The sequence below is a fragment of the Drosophila serrata genome, unplaced genomic scaffold (assembly GCF_035046125.1).
Source record: "Drosophila serrata isolate PLE 108 unplaced genomic scaffold, ASM3504612v1 contig_377, whole genome shotgun sequence".
NCBI classification, from domain to species: Eukaryota; Metazoa; Arthropoda; class Insecta; order Diptera; family Drosophilidae; genus Drosophila; species Drosophila serrata.
Window position 1 is genome coordinate 1 of NW_028257275.1, and position 12498 is coordinate 12498.

General features: G+C 42.0%; 1 protein-coding gene and 1 long non-coding RNA gene across 4 annotated transcripts; both read left to right on the forward strand.

Annotated features, from left to right (window-relative positions):
* The first annotated feature begins 393 nt into the window (after positions 1–393).
* LOC147642639 (uncharacterized) lies at positions 394–1167 on the forward strand. The gene is made up of 2 exons (XR_015273210.1): positions 394–887; positions 954–1167. It is a non-coding gene; the product is annotated as an uncharacterized LOC147642639 (long non-coding RNA).
* Positions 1168–6842: 5675 nt separating this feature from the next.
* On the forward strand, positions 6843–7420 carry LOC147642640 (cytochrome b-c1 complex subunit 6, mitochondrial-like). 3 transcript variants are annotated; one of them, XM_086839837.1, is made up of 3 exons: positions 6843–6990; positions 7055–7143; positions 7198–7420. In XM_086839837.1, the coding sequence occupies exons 2-3, from the start codon at positions 7063–7065 to the stop codon at positions 7369–7371; spliced, it is 255 nt and encodes an 84-aa protein (XP_086695963.1). In that variant the 5' UTR covers positions 6843–6990; positions 7055–7062; the 3' UTR covers positions 7372–7420. The 3 variants fall into 3 exon arrangements, with proteins under 3 accessions (XP_086695963.1, XP_086695964.1, XP_086695962.1); XM_086839838.1 differs by having other exon boundaries at positions 6843–6933; XM_086839836.1 differs by having other exon boundaries at positions 6843–6890.
* Positions 7421–12498: the final 5078 nt, after the last annotated feature.

The window sequence follows — 12498 nt, forward strand, 5'->3', positions numbered from 1 at the left end:
GACCCACAGGGTAAGCCGCGAGCGACGAACTTTGTCAGCAAGGCAAAGAAATTTAGCGAGGTGGCCAGAGACAGTCTTGCCGATGGCTCTGGTGGACGAGCTACAATGAGGACGGTCGCCTGCTGTCGGAGAAGCGGGAGGAGATCGAGGCCAAGTTGGCCGACAGGGTAACCGACAGGTTGGTCTAGCACGCCGACCGGTCCCATCCCCTCCTTCGACTCCTCAGACGATGGTCAGGGGGCAACCGGGTCATCAGGTGTGACGACAGGTCTCCCGAAGCTTCCTGGCGGAGTGTGTGGCTATGATCAGCGACATATGGGCTGGCCTTAAGATTAGGATAGTCTACGGCAGGGAGATCCCACGGAGACCCAGAGCTCGCATCTGGTTACCAAAGGGGCAAACCGACCATGCCAGGGTGATTGCCTGTCTGAGGGCCCAGAACCCAGACATCCATTCAGAGGACTGGACCATCCTCAGAGCAGAGCAGGAAATGAATGCGAGCCAGCCTTTTCTCTGCTGGTAAACCAGCGCTGCCTGCCTCAACTGGGGGCCAATGACCACAAGGTCCGGTGCAGCATCAGGAAGGCCAAGATAATGGTCTTCTTTGCCGAGCCGGACGAGATTCTGGAAGGAGATCGATGCACCATCAAATTGTTGGACGATATGGTCATCGACGACAAATCTCCTGACGCCACCCCCACCAACATCGATGTCGAGAATCGTGCAGATTAACCTGAAGCGCAGCTCGCACGCTTCAGCTAATCTCACGATCCTTCTAAGGGAGAGGGATATCGACATCGGTCTGATACAGGAGCCTTGGACCAGGGACGGGCAAGTCGCTGGACTGAGAATCCAAGGATACACACTACTGTGCACAAACTCGAATGGTAGGTCGAGGGCTTGCATTGTAATCAAGAATCATTTTAACGCTTTTCCCTCTGTCCCAATCTCAGCACACCTGACCTAGCAGTGGCCAGATTCGTGGCGGCGGATGGGAGCGGAGTCACCCTATCATCTGCGTACATGGCCGATGACGAGCCGGCCCCGCCTGAGCCGGTAGTCAAAAGCTGCTGCATTGGGCGGAAGCGACGAAGACGACCCTGGTGCTCGGGTGCGATGCGAACGCGAGGCACACGCTCTGGGGTCGTTCGGAGACTAACGAAAGAGGTGAGTCACTCTTTGACAATATTATATGTAGAAATGTAACGATATGCAATAAGGGTGTATACCCCGACCTTTATCTTTCCGAGCACGGAAAATTTTCAAGGTTGGGAAGAGGTGTTAGACCTCACATTACATGTAGAGCATAATAATTACAGAGTCAAGAACTAAAGGGTATCAACAGAACACTCCTTCTCAGACCATAGATACATTTTCTTTGAAATAACGGCACCAGTTAAGAAACAGGTGCCAAGGAGAAACCCCCGTAAGACGGATTGGGCAAACAGTTTCAGCGAAATTGTCCGATCTAAAGTAAACGGCAGGAGGATCAAGACAATACCCACTGCAAAGGCACTCGACAAGGAGGTTGATGACCTAACGAATATTCTGAACAACGCCTTCAAAGAGACTTGTAAGCTAACATTCTCGAAGAAGCAAAACCCACCGTGTTGGACAAAGGAATTAAGCGAGCTCAGGAAGGGCGCGAGAAAGTCCTTTAACCACAGCTATGCAACCCGGGATTGGGGAACATACAAAGAGGCACAAACAATTTACAAGAAGGCAGTATACAAGGCCAAGAAAGAGTCCTGGCAAAACTACTGCGAGTCACTGGAAGGCATAAAGGACACGGCGAGAGTAAGCAAAATTCTCGCCAAAAGGGCACATAAGCCCTACCCTGATCAACAGGGCAGACGGCTCTGCTTCGACGACAATTGAGGAGTCACTAGAGCTAGTAGTTGACACCCACTTCCCAGGAAGCCTAAGAGTGAGCTCGGAACCCGAGGAGGGAACGAGCTCTCAAATGGATACACCTACGAAAGACATCATTACCACTGAGCGAATTCAGTGGGCAATAGATTCTTTCGATAAGTATAAAAGCCCGGGTCCAGACGGCTTAATACCGGCAATGCTACAATCACCTAAGGATAGTATTTGCAAATGGCTAAAAGCCATTTACGAAGCTTGTTTAAAGACTGACGCACGTCCTCACTGCTCTGTGGAGAGAGACTAAAGTCATTTTTATACCGAAACCGGGCAGAAGGGGGGCACATCCTAGCAAAGGATTATAGACCGATAAGTCTCACCTCCTTCACCCTGAAGACACTAGAGAGACGTCCACATCCGAGAGTCTCTAGAAGGGCATCAACTCTCGGATGCGCAGCACGCGTATCGCAGAGGAAAATCTACGGAAACAGCGCTACACGTAGTTGTACATCATGTCGAGAAGACATTACAACACAAACAATACACGATGGCAGCCTTCCTAGACATCGAGGGCGCGTTCAATAACGTGAACCCCGACTCTATACTGGGCTCCCTCAACTTGCTAGGTATTGAGAGAGGCATCAGAGTCGGATCGGAGTCATGCTAAAGAGCAGGACGATCACAGCCGAACTGAGTGGCACTCACCTCACGCGGACTGTGAAGAGAGGCACACCTCAGGGCGGGGTACTATCGCCCCTACTCTGGCTCACAAATATGAACGCCATATTGACAGATCTCAATACGGGTGGAGTCAAAGCAGTTGCATACGCGGACGACGTAGTACTGCTAGTATCAGGACCATACCCTGACGTTATTAGCGAAATAATGACGGGTGCACTAACCTGCGGACTAGGTATCAACCCCATTAAAACGGAACTTATGCTCTTCACACGAAGAACTTAGATACCACCCTTCAACATGCCCAGTATTAGCGGCGTGGAGCTAAAACTATCGGAGCGAGCGAAGTGTCTAGGAGTTATTCTGGATAAAAAGCTCTCATGGAAAGATAACATTGCAGAAAGGGTAAGGAAAGCAAGCATTGCATTCTACTCCTGCAGGAAAATGTTTGGGAACAAATGGGGACTGCACCCAAAGATAATTCTATGGCTCTCCACTTGCCGTGGTACGGCCAATTCTAACATACGGAGCCCTAGTATGGTGGCCGGCACTAACTAGGGCTTACAACAGATCGAAGCTGACACGGATGCAACGGGCAGCAAGTGCGGGGGCAGTGGGTGCAATGCGCTCATCCCCCGCGGCTGCTCTTAACGCTATCCTGGATATAATGCCAATAGAGCTGTTCGTGAAGGACACTGCAGCACAGAGCGCAGTAAGACTGAAGGCGAGCAATTGCTGGAGGGACTACGGCGCCGGGCACGGCAAGATCCTTGCAAACAGCGGCATTAACACAGACGTTAAGACCGACTACATGATCGCGGAAATGAAATTCGGGAACACAGTCTCGACATCATATCCATCAAGGGATGACTGGAGTAGGGGCAGAGTAGTAGTGGAGAACGAGGTGTCCCTCTACACCGATGGCTCAAAGATGAGCTGCCGTGTAGGGGCTGGGATCTTCGCTGAAAATTGGGAATTCAAAAGGCTTTCAATCTCTCTAACTCAGCGACGGTCTTTCAGGCTGAGTTAATAGCCATAAGGGAAGCAGTCGAACTTTCCTTAAGGCAGGACCTCAGGGGCAAAAGAGTTCGAATCTACTCGGATAGCCAAGCGGCTAAAAATCCCTATCTGCCGTGAAAACGAACTCACGACTAGTGGCAGAATGCAAGAAGGCACTGAATTGACTTGCCGACAAAAATAAGGTACAAGTAACATGGGTACCGGAACACAACGAGATCCCAGGAAATGAGAAGGCAGACGAGCGATCCCGTGCAGACATGGCAGGGCTAAGTTCTGACTTTGAATTACCGATCTCCCTAAACGCGATGCAGACAAGGATCCATGACCACTTTAAGCAAATAGCTAATAAAGAATAGCGATATAAGACCGATCACAGAGGTCAAGGGAATGTTGGCTGAGGTACGACAAGAAACGAACCAAGGAACTGCTATCCAGCAGCAAGCGGGATATCAGCAGGTTCACGGCACTCACCACGCAATGAAGTCGGGTCTGCCATACAACACAATCTGTAGAAGCTGTAAGCAACCTACAGAGCAAGAGACACCGGAACATCTGCTCTGCTTCTGCCCTGCGCTAAACACATCAGATTTCGCCACTTCGGTGCCTACCAGATGGAGTCACTGAGAAACATAGGAAAGCTGAAAGTTTCAGCAATCCTAGGTTTCCTTGCTGACTCTGGATGGTACTGATAGTGAATAACAACAAAAAAACAGTGGGAGTGGAACAAAAAGGAGCTAAGCTCTAATTGGAGGCCCCAGCAATGGGCTTCACCACTGTAACCTACCTACGTACGCTGGTAGTTAATTTTTTCGTACTCTTTTCTATATTTTCTATCACGCTTACACCTAACCCAACAGGCACGTGCTTAGTTTCATAAGGGCCACTTGAGTGTACTAACCGTAGTGCATCAACGTCCATTATACACATGTTGGGACAAACGCAATGTGGAGGATTTCCAGTTTCACCCCGATTTCACCACTTTATGCCACATCGAGATCACATTTACGTGTCGTAACAGGTAGCTTTCGTACCTGCGAAAGTTCTGTGCGATTTCGAAAGCGCCACCGGCGCTTCGAATCAACATAGCGCCACCTGGTGCCGGCTGGTATTTATCAGCACTGAGCCACAGCTGAAGTGACTGGCATCTACTGCGGGGGCATACACATTTATGCGTGTATAAAAATGAGAAAAAAACGCTCTCACCGCTCGTACCGCCAGAGACCGACGCCTTGTAGTGAATAATCGGATGCAGAGGATCCTTAATGACTCCTGAGGCTTGCTGTTGTTGAGTACTCACGACTGCTTCACTCAGCTGGTCTGCATCAAATTTCTGCAGCCCGTACACAGCGCGGGAGCACCGCCACGGTGACACCGTACTCAGGGACTCAGGGAAATGGGACGGTTGCCCATTAGATCCAGATTACATAAATGCACTCCGTATATGTCAGAGAATGTGTTTAATAGGTGCACATTTGAATTGCGAGTGTGAACATTGTGCTTTGCTGCTTATTTGATCTAAAACTATGTGGACACCGCTTTATGGGGCGAACGTCCACCTTTTGTTGCTTTAATTAATAACTTTAGGCTCTGTTTTTTGGATCAACTTTATTATAACAAAAAAGTGTTTTGAGAAAAATGGGCGTAGTCATATCATATTTGTTAGGGTTTAATGATTCAGTGAAAAAACATATTATATATATATATATATATTTTTTTTTTATAATATAAATTAGTTTTATAAATAAAAAACATAATTTTTACATTTTTTTTTTACTACAAATGACAATATTTTTTTATGATTCAGGCGATCAACCATATGCAGTATCCAATGATAAAACCAACTCGTACAAACCGACATTTTTGAAAATCAGTTGGAAGTATACATACATATATGGTATACCATAAATTAAAATTGAAATATCAGTGGAATATATGGCTTAATATTCTAAAGATAAGGTTATAAGCACTTACATTCCTGAGGAGGTGCGTAAAGGTGCACTTTATTATTGATATCACACAACAAGAATAGAAACTCTACAATATATGTATACATTTTTTTAGAAGGGCAAAGAGCTGTACTCACTTTCTAGCAATATTTTGAATTTAATTCGCTTAAAATTTAAAAAGAAGGGCACCACAATTAAATCGGACGTACAAACAGCAGGAATTGGACTGACTGTAAAAAGTAGCACCTCTATTAAATGTTTAAAAAATTTTAACATTTAACCAGCAATCGGAGAAACTTTGTTAACTAAACAGCGCCAGGCTCTATTAAAATTTATTTAACATTACAGATAAATGTTAAATTATTACTTTCCGGTTTAAAATATGTATTTACGAACTTACAAAAATGGGTTTTGCACAGAATCAGTGGTCGTTCGTCGTTTAAACCCAAGTACAAACATAAGGAGCGAGAGGAAAAAAAAAAAATCTTACAAATAGAAAAAATAGATGTTGGGAGCGAATAATATAAAGCGTTACCAGACCAATAAGCTAAACTGTTTGGATTTACAATGCGAAATATATGAAACACATGATGAATGAGAAACTATCAATTTTCAAGACGGCAGGATGAGGTTAAAATGAAACATTACAATATATGTAACTTACAAAAAAAAATTTTAGTTACACAAAAAATCAGTTGTGAGATGACGACAGCGTTAGTGCTTCGCGTTATAAGCCTTTTTCTCCATAGCAGCGTAATAGATCAATGTTAATTCACCCTTTAATACTTGAGTATTTAAACTTCGATTTATAGCTTTTTTAATTCCTAATTATATATGAATGTCTCAGCGACTCTTTTCGTACACTTTCTTTAATTTGGTCACACGTTTTCCCGAACGAATTATGAAGCAATTTCTCTTACATTTTAAGCGTCTTATCTAATGAGAGTACTTGGATTTAGAAACAAATACAGTTGATTTTTAGCAAAACCTGGACGAAAATGATAGGTTTCAAGACGATTATTTATCCACATGTAATCTCTTTTTAACCGATGATTAGGCGAGGATTTTTTGGTGCAAGTCTGAGTTCTTCTTCTTTATAATGAAATTTTGCGCATTCACTAGGAAACATAAAAAAAGATGATAGAAGTGGCTTCTGCGGAACTAAAACCTTCGATCCGCTGTTATTGGATGGTGGATGGGTATAAGAGACGGTACGGATAGATTGTTACGGAAAATATGTGTGAATAGGTTATTATTGAAAAAAAAAATTTATAAAAATGCTTTCTGTCAATTTAATCGATAGTCCTATCGATGGTTTCTTAGCTCTAGTTTAGACATTTTGATTATATCACCGTCAAATTCTAAAAAAAGGTTATTAAGGTTGTAAATTTTATTTAAACTTAATTACTAGCCTGGCGTTCACGTAAATATATTCATTCACAGCATACAATTATTTTTTTCCCCTTGATTGATTTTTATGGTGGTTAATACATATATTTTCATTGAACAGTATTTACTGAATTACTTTACTTTTGTCCTTACAGTTAGCAATATGGCTTTTAACTGGTTTTCACTGCCCATTGTTAAAGCCGATGATGAAGACGAGTTAATTGATCCTCAAGGCGCACTTAGAGTATGCAGTATTTAAAATTGTATTTATTTGTATTTTAAATAATTAATTTAACAGGAAAAATGCCATGCTAAGGCACATATTGAGGCTTTGTACAACAAATACCAGGAGTGCAATGATCGTGTAAATGGACGATCTAAAACAACTGAGACGTGCGTGGAAGAATTGTTTGACTATGTCGCTGAATTAGATCATTGTGTTGCGCACAGTCTTTTCTCTAAACTTAAATAGCTTAACATGAAAGCGATAAATATAAATGAATATTAGCACCGCTTAAAAATGAGTTGAACTTAATACTTGAACTTTGGATATAAAAATAAAACATTTTGTTCTTAAGGGACAACAGCTCCTTGACTAGGATCTGAGTTGAATTAAGCTGGTCAAAATACATATGTATGTAACAACATACTTACATATGTATGTGCCGTGGGACCGACCCTACCAGGTAATTATAATATTGAGAAGTTTGCAACGCAGCGAAGGACTAATTTCCAACCCTGTAAAGTATATACATACATGTACATACATATGTATTTGGTCACTATTTTTGTTCAGCAACAGTAGCCGAGTTTATTTCGACATGTCGTTCATTATTTTCATTAGTATAGAAGTTGGAATCGGGCGGCTATGTTTTATAGCTCCAATAGGAGCGATCGGTAAATGTATGGTACAATGTAAAACTGCCTGTTGTCCGCCAATCTGTCTGTCCATTACTATGCGGCCTAGTCTATAGTTTTTGGCATCTGTTTTTAGAGGTTTGATCCATGTGATTTTTTAATATATGTATACAGTATGTCAAGAAACTGTTTACACACTGAAAATTTAAAATATTTTTTGACTTTGCATGGTTAATTACGCCTTTTTATACCCTTGCAGGGTATTATAATTTTAGTCAGAAGTTTGCAACGCAGTGAAGGAGGCACCTCCGACTATATAAAGTATATATATTCTTGATCAGGATCAACAGCCGAGTCGATCTAGCCATGTACGTCTGTCCGTTTCTACGCAAACTAGTCTCAGTTTTGAAGCTATCTGAATGAAACTGTAGTTGGCCTTCTATATACTGTCACTCGTATATATGTCAGAACGGGCCGGATCGGACGACTATATCATATAGCTGCCATAGGAATGATCGTAAAATTTTTAACTTTTTCAGTTTTCAAAAGAATTGGATCAAATTTGAAATATAGCCATTCTACTATACTCTACAATTTTGCATAAAATTTTATGAAAATCGGACTACTATATCATATAGCTCCCATAGGAGCGATCGAGAAATTAATACAATTAAATTTATAACTTTTTCAGTTTTCAGCTGATTTTCATCAAACTTGAGGTATAGCCATTTTATATTAGTCTTAAATTTTGTGTCAAATTTCATAAAAATGCATGCATGTATAGGTGAATGAAATGAAAGCAGGTATTACTTCATTGTTTTTTAACACAAATAAATATAATATATATTGTTGAGATTCCAAGTCATAGAAGTTCTATCTGCAAGGGTATATAAACTTCGGCGTGCCGAAGTTAGCTCCTTTTCTTGTTTTAAAAGTTTTTGATTTGCAATGTTTTTGTTATTTTTTACTCCGTTTTATGTTAAAATATTTAAGTTTTGTTTTTTATATTGATAGATTAAATTTATCCTAATAATATTATTAAAAAAAATTTTTTTTTAATTCTTGTATTTGTTAATAAATTGTCAGTTTAAACCCAAAATTGTGAGGGATTTTTCGTTTTGCAAAGAATTACTTGACAAACTGTATATATATCGCTTCTTTATGTTGTTTGAAAAGGAATTCCGTCGGGACCTGACGAATAAACTGGCTTGACAAGATAAAGATCTAAGAGAAAAGTTCTTTCGTTTAGGCTAGGACTGAACCTTAAGTTTGATTTGGGTATGTCGTAGGGAGAAGTGTGGTGCAAATTCGAAGAGTTTGAATAAGTTGTTTGAAAAAACTGCGAAAATAAACTGCGATCGGCTATTGCCTGATCATTATTAGCAGTAGTATTTTCAAATGATAGCGTGGAAGAATTTGCTTTAGGCTTACGTTTAGTGTAAGCAAAATTATAAAACTGTTTTGGGTCCTGTGAGAACTGGGCCCTACAACGAGTTAAATAGTTTTATAACGCTGCGCTTTCAGAACGGTAAAGTTTGACCGACCTGATAAATAAGAAGAAAGGGCAGATTGAAACCGGTGAGTTTAAATTTAGCATACAGCCTAGATTTTTTATTTTTAAGTCGGCTCAACTCTTTAGTAAACCACGGCGGTTTATTCGAGCTTGGCGGTTAGTATAACGGAACACATTCAGTAAAAAATGAATTCATGGCAATGTAAAAAATATCCACGGCAACTGCCATGTCAGTGCACATGTATAGTTTGGACCAACTGAACTTATATATAAAATTATTCAGCCGTTCAAAGTCCGTCTTGCGAAAACAGAGGTTTTTTTTGCCTGGACGTTCAGATATATTCTGTAAGTCAGACCCAATATTAAGAGTCACATCGAAAGTTGGATGGTGCGGATCTTCGCGCTGCGTCAAAGGCGCCACCCTGGCTAAACTGACTCTCGCAGGATCAGAGACGAAACAAAGATCGAGCAAGCGCTGAAAGGAATTTCGCACATGGTTGACTTCAGGCAGCGAATTGTCAAACAGGCCAGCGATAAAATCATGTTGTATATATGTTAGGAGAGTATTGGTGGAATTATTAGAGCACAAAATAGAACCAGGGATATTAAAACACCTAGGAGTACCAACTGGTCTCTAACTAAAAGTCTACTGGAAACCACCTGAATAGTGGACAGGTGGTTCCAATAAATAGGGAATTCCGACAATGGAGGTATGTAGAAACAGGTAATAAAAATGGAGCTACCTTTGATAGATAGCTTCACACAAAGGAATTCAACACTTTGGAGATCAGAATCTCCGGCTTTAACCAGGTTTCTGTGAGCACAATAACCTGAGAAGCAAACGAAAGGCTATCAGAATAAAAGTTAGGAAGCTTACTACATAAGCCTGTTGCATTCTGATAGGAAATACCTAGGGAGAAGGTTAGTTTTTTGGGTCGGGATTGGAAGATGTAGAAGGCGCATTGGTAAGATCAGGCCTGGGAAGAGTTATTCCTACAGGCCGCTTTTTCTTTGTCTTCGCTTCGAACTCCTTGACAACATCGTCTGGTCAGAAGTTGGTAGAACAAATAGAGTTAAAGAGTTCGTTAGGGACATTTGTTTTAAAAGAAGAAATGTGAAAGAAAATTTAAACTTTTCCACCTTAATCTTTATTTTATCGGCTCTGTTGTTGGCTTGCATAAAGGTGAGAACATCTTCCCATGTTTGATCAGGTGAGGTCCCTTACATGATGCCCACCAATAGAATTTTTTTTTGCGCCTCTGAGTCTCATTTAATAGCGTAAGGCCATTAAATTGGGTGTCCCAGAACATTTCATGAGTTTTACAAAAACTTGATAAAATGCCCATAAAGCCGTTTTTGGTTTGTCGCATGAAAGACATCATCTCCCTTTCCACATCGTGACAGGCCTCGCAGCAGTAACGCAGGCCGATATTTTTTTCACATCGTCCACCGTCCGAGCTGCAACACCAATACACTTGGCGTGCGTGATGTTGTCGCACAGCCAGCAGCCAATGGTAAGGTCACTTGCATTTATGGCCTTTTTGCACGTTTTTGCGAAACAGACGATCTTGGAGGACTTTATTATTGACTTACCACTGTACTTTAGAATTTGTTGATAAGTGGTGCAGCGGCACAGCGAGAGCGAAAGACCGGGAGAGCGTGTGAGATAGAAAACTAAAACTTTTAGCTGTACCGACATTGGAAACGAAAGCAAAACGAAAAAGGCACAAAAAAAAGGGAATGCAAAATATGCAAAAGCATGCACTAGCAGCACAACTAAATTGAGAAACAAAATTATACACAATACAGAATTATATACACAAATCAGAATAGCTGCATGCACTCGCGAAGTGAACGGGAAGTAGTTGACACAAAATAGAAGATTTAAGATAACCCAGGTGGTTATTTGGAAACTTTTACACAAATCGAGAGTGCAAGAAAAAACACGTTCGTTCACTTGGAAAGATGAACGATAGTGATGAGGAGTAGAATATAAGGAAATAAGGATAAATAAATAGCTGAAGCACGGAAGCAAGGGGGATATTTAAATTTGAAAACGCGCCCAAGATCGCGCAGGGGCCACAGGCGGCGGGCACACTTAACCCCCCTAAGCCCTATATAAAGCAGACCACAGCATTATTTCGGCACTCAGCAGCAGGCAACGATCGGGTGAGGAAGTAACCAGAGCTCGTAGTCCGCAGCGACGTCACTTTGGTTGGACAAGATCCTTGCTTCAAGTCCGCTTTATACGTTGCAGTTACTCCTGTAGTTTCCTAGTAACAACAACCTCTCTCTGGCTGAATTTAGGGTTCAACAATAACAACTTCTCTCGAGTTGACTTTTTGGTCCAACAACAACAACTTCTCTTTGGCTGTCTTTAGGGTCCAACAGTAAAATCTTCTCTCGAGTTGACTTTTTGGTCCAACAACTTCTCTTTGGGATGACTTGAGGGTCCAACAACAACAACTTCTCTCTGGCTGACTTTAGGGTCTAGCAATAACAAATTATTTTGACGAGTTGACTGTAGGTTTAAAAAACAACAACTTTTTTGTGGACTGACTTTTTGAGTCCAACAAAAAAAAATTCTGTCGTCTTTAGGGTCCGACAAGAACAACTTCGCTCGGGTTGACTTTAGGGTCCAACGACAACAACCTCTCACTGGCTGACTTTTGGGTCCCACTGTAACAACTCCGCTCGTGTGCCTTCGGGAGCCGACAACCAACCAAGGCTGGAAGACAGCTTGCAGACCCAGCAACCCGAACCTGCCACGACAGACTGTCGAGCCAACCGACGTCGGCTGGACTTTATCGCTCTCTTTTCAGACACGCCACCCGGGGAGACCCTGACGAGCAAAGCCGAGCCACGGACGCCATCCGAACTCCTATTGTCACCGCGTTAGCCATGACGGTTACATGTAATGGCTAACGCGGCCACAATAAGAGTTCGGATGGCGTCAGTGGTAGCTGGATGACACTGCCTCTTAAAAACAAGCGGCATTTTGGCGTGACCATTTTCATGGCATTACAATGCATTGTAATGATAAAATACCTCGGGAACATAACATATTTAAGAAATGGTAGCTCGCGTGAAGATCGAGGAAATCCTTTGCATTTGTGCGGATATTAGTTTTGCAGCATCGGGGGGAATCAGAACACTGGAGGAGGAATTGCTTGGATGCAGTAAGATGTAATAACAATGCAATTTCGGCACAACATCTTTTTTTTTTAA

What these genes read in the sequence shown, in the direction of transcription:
- LOC147642640 (XM_086839837.1), top strand. Translation starts at nt 7,063, where the DNA reads ATGGCTTTTAACTGGTTTTCACTGCCCATTGTTAAAGCCGATGATGAA. An exon ending in ATCCTCAAGGCGCACTTAGA is followed by an intron (nt 7,144 to 7,197) that starts GTATGCAGTATT and finishes TTAATTTAACAG; the next exon opens with GAAAAATGCCATGCTAAGGC.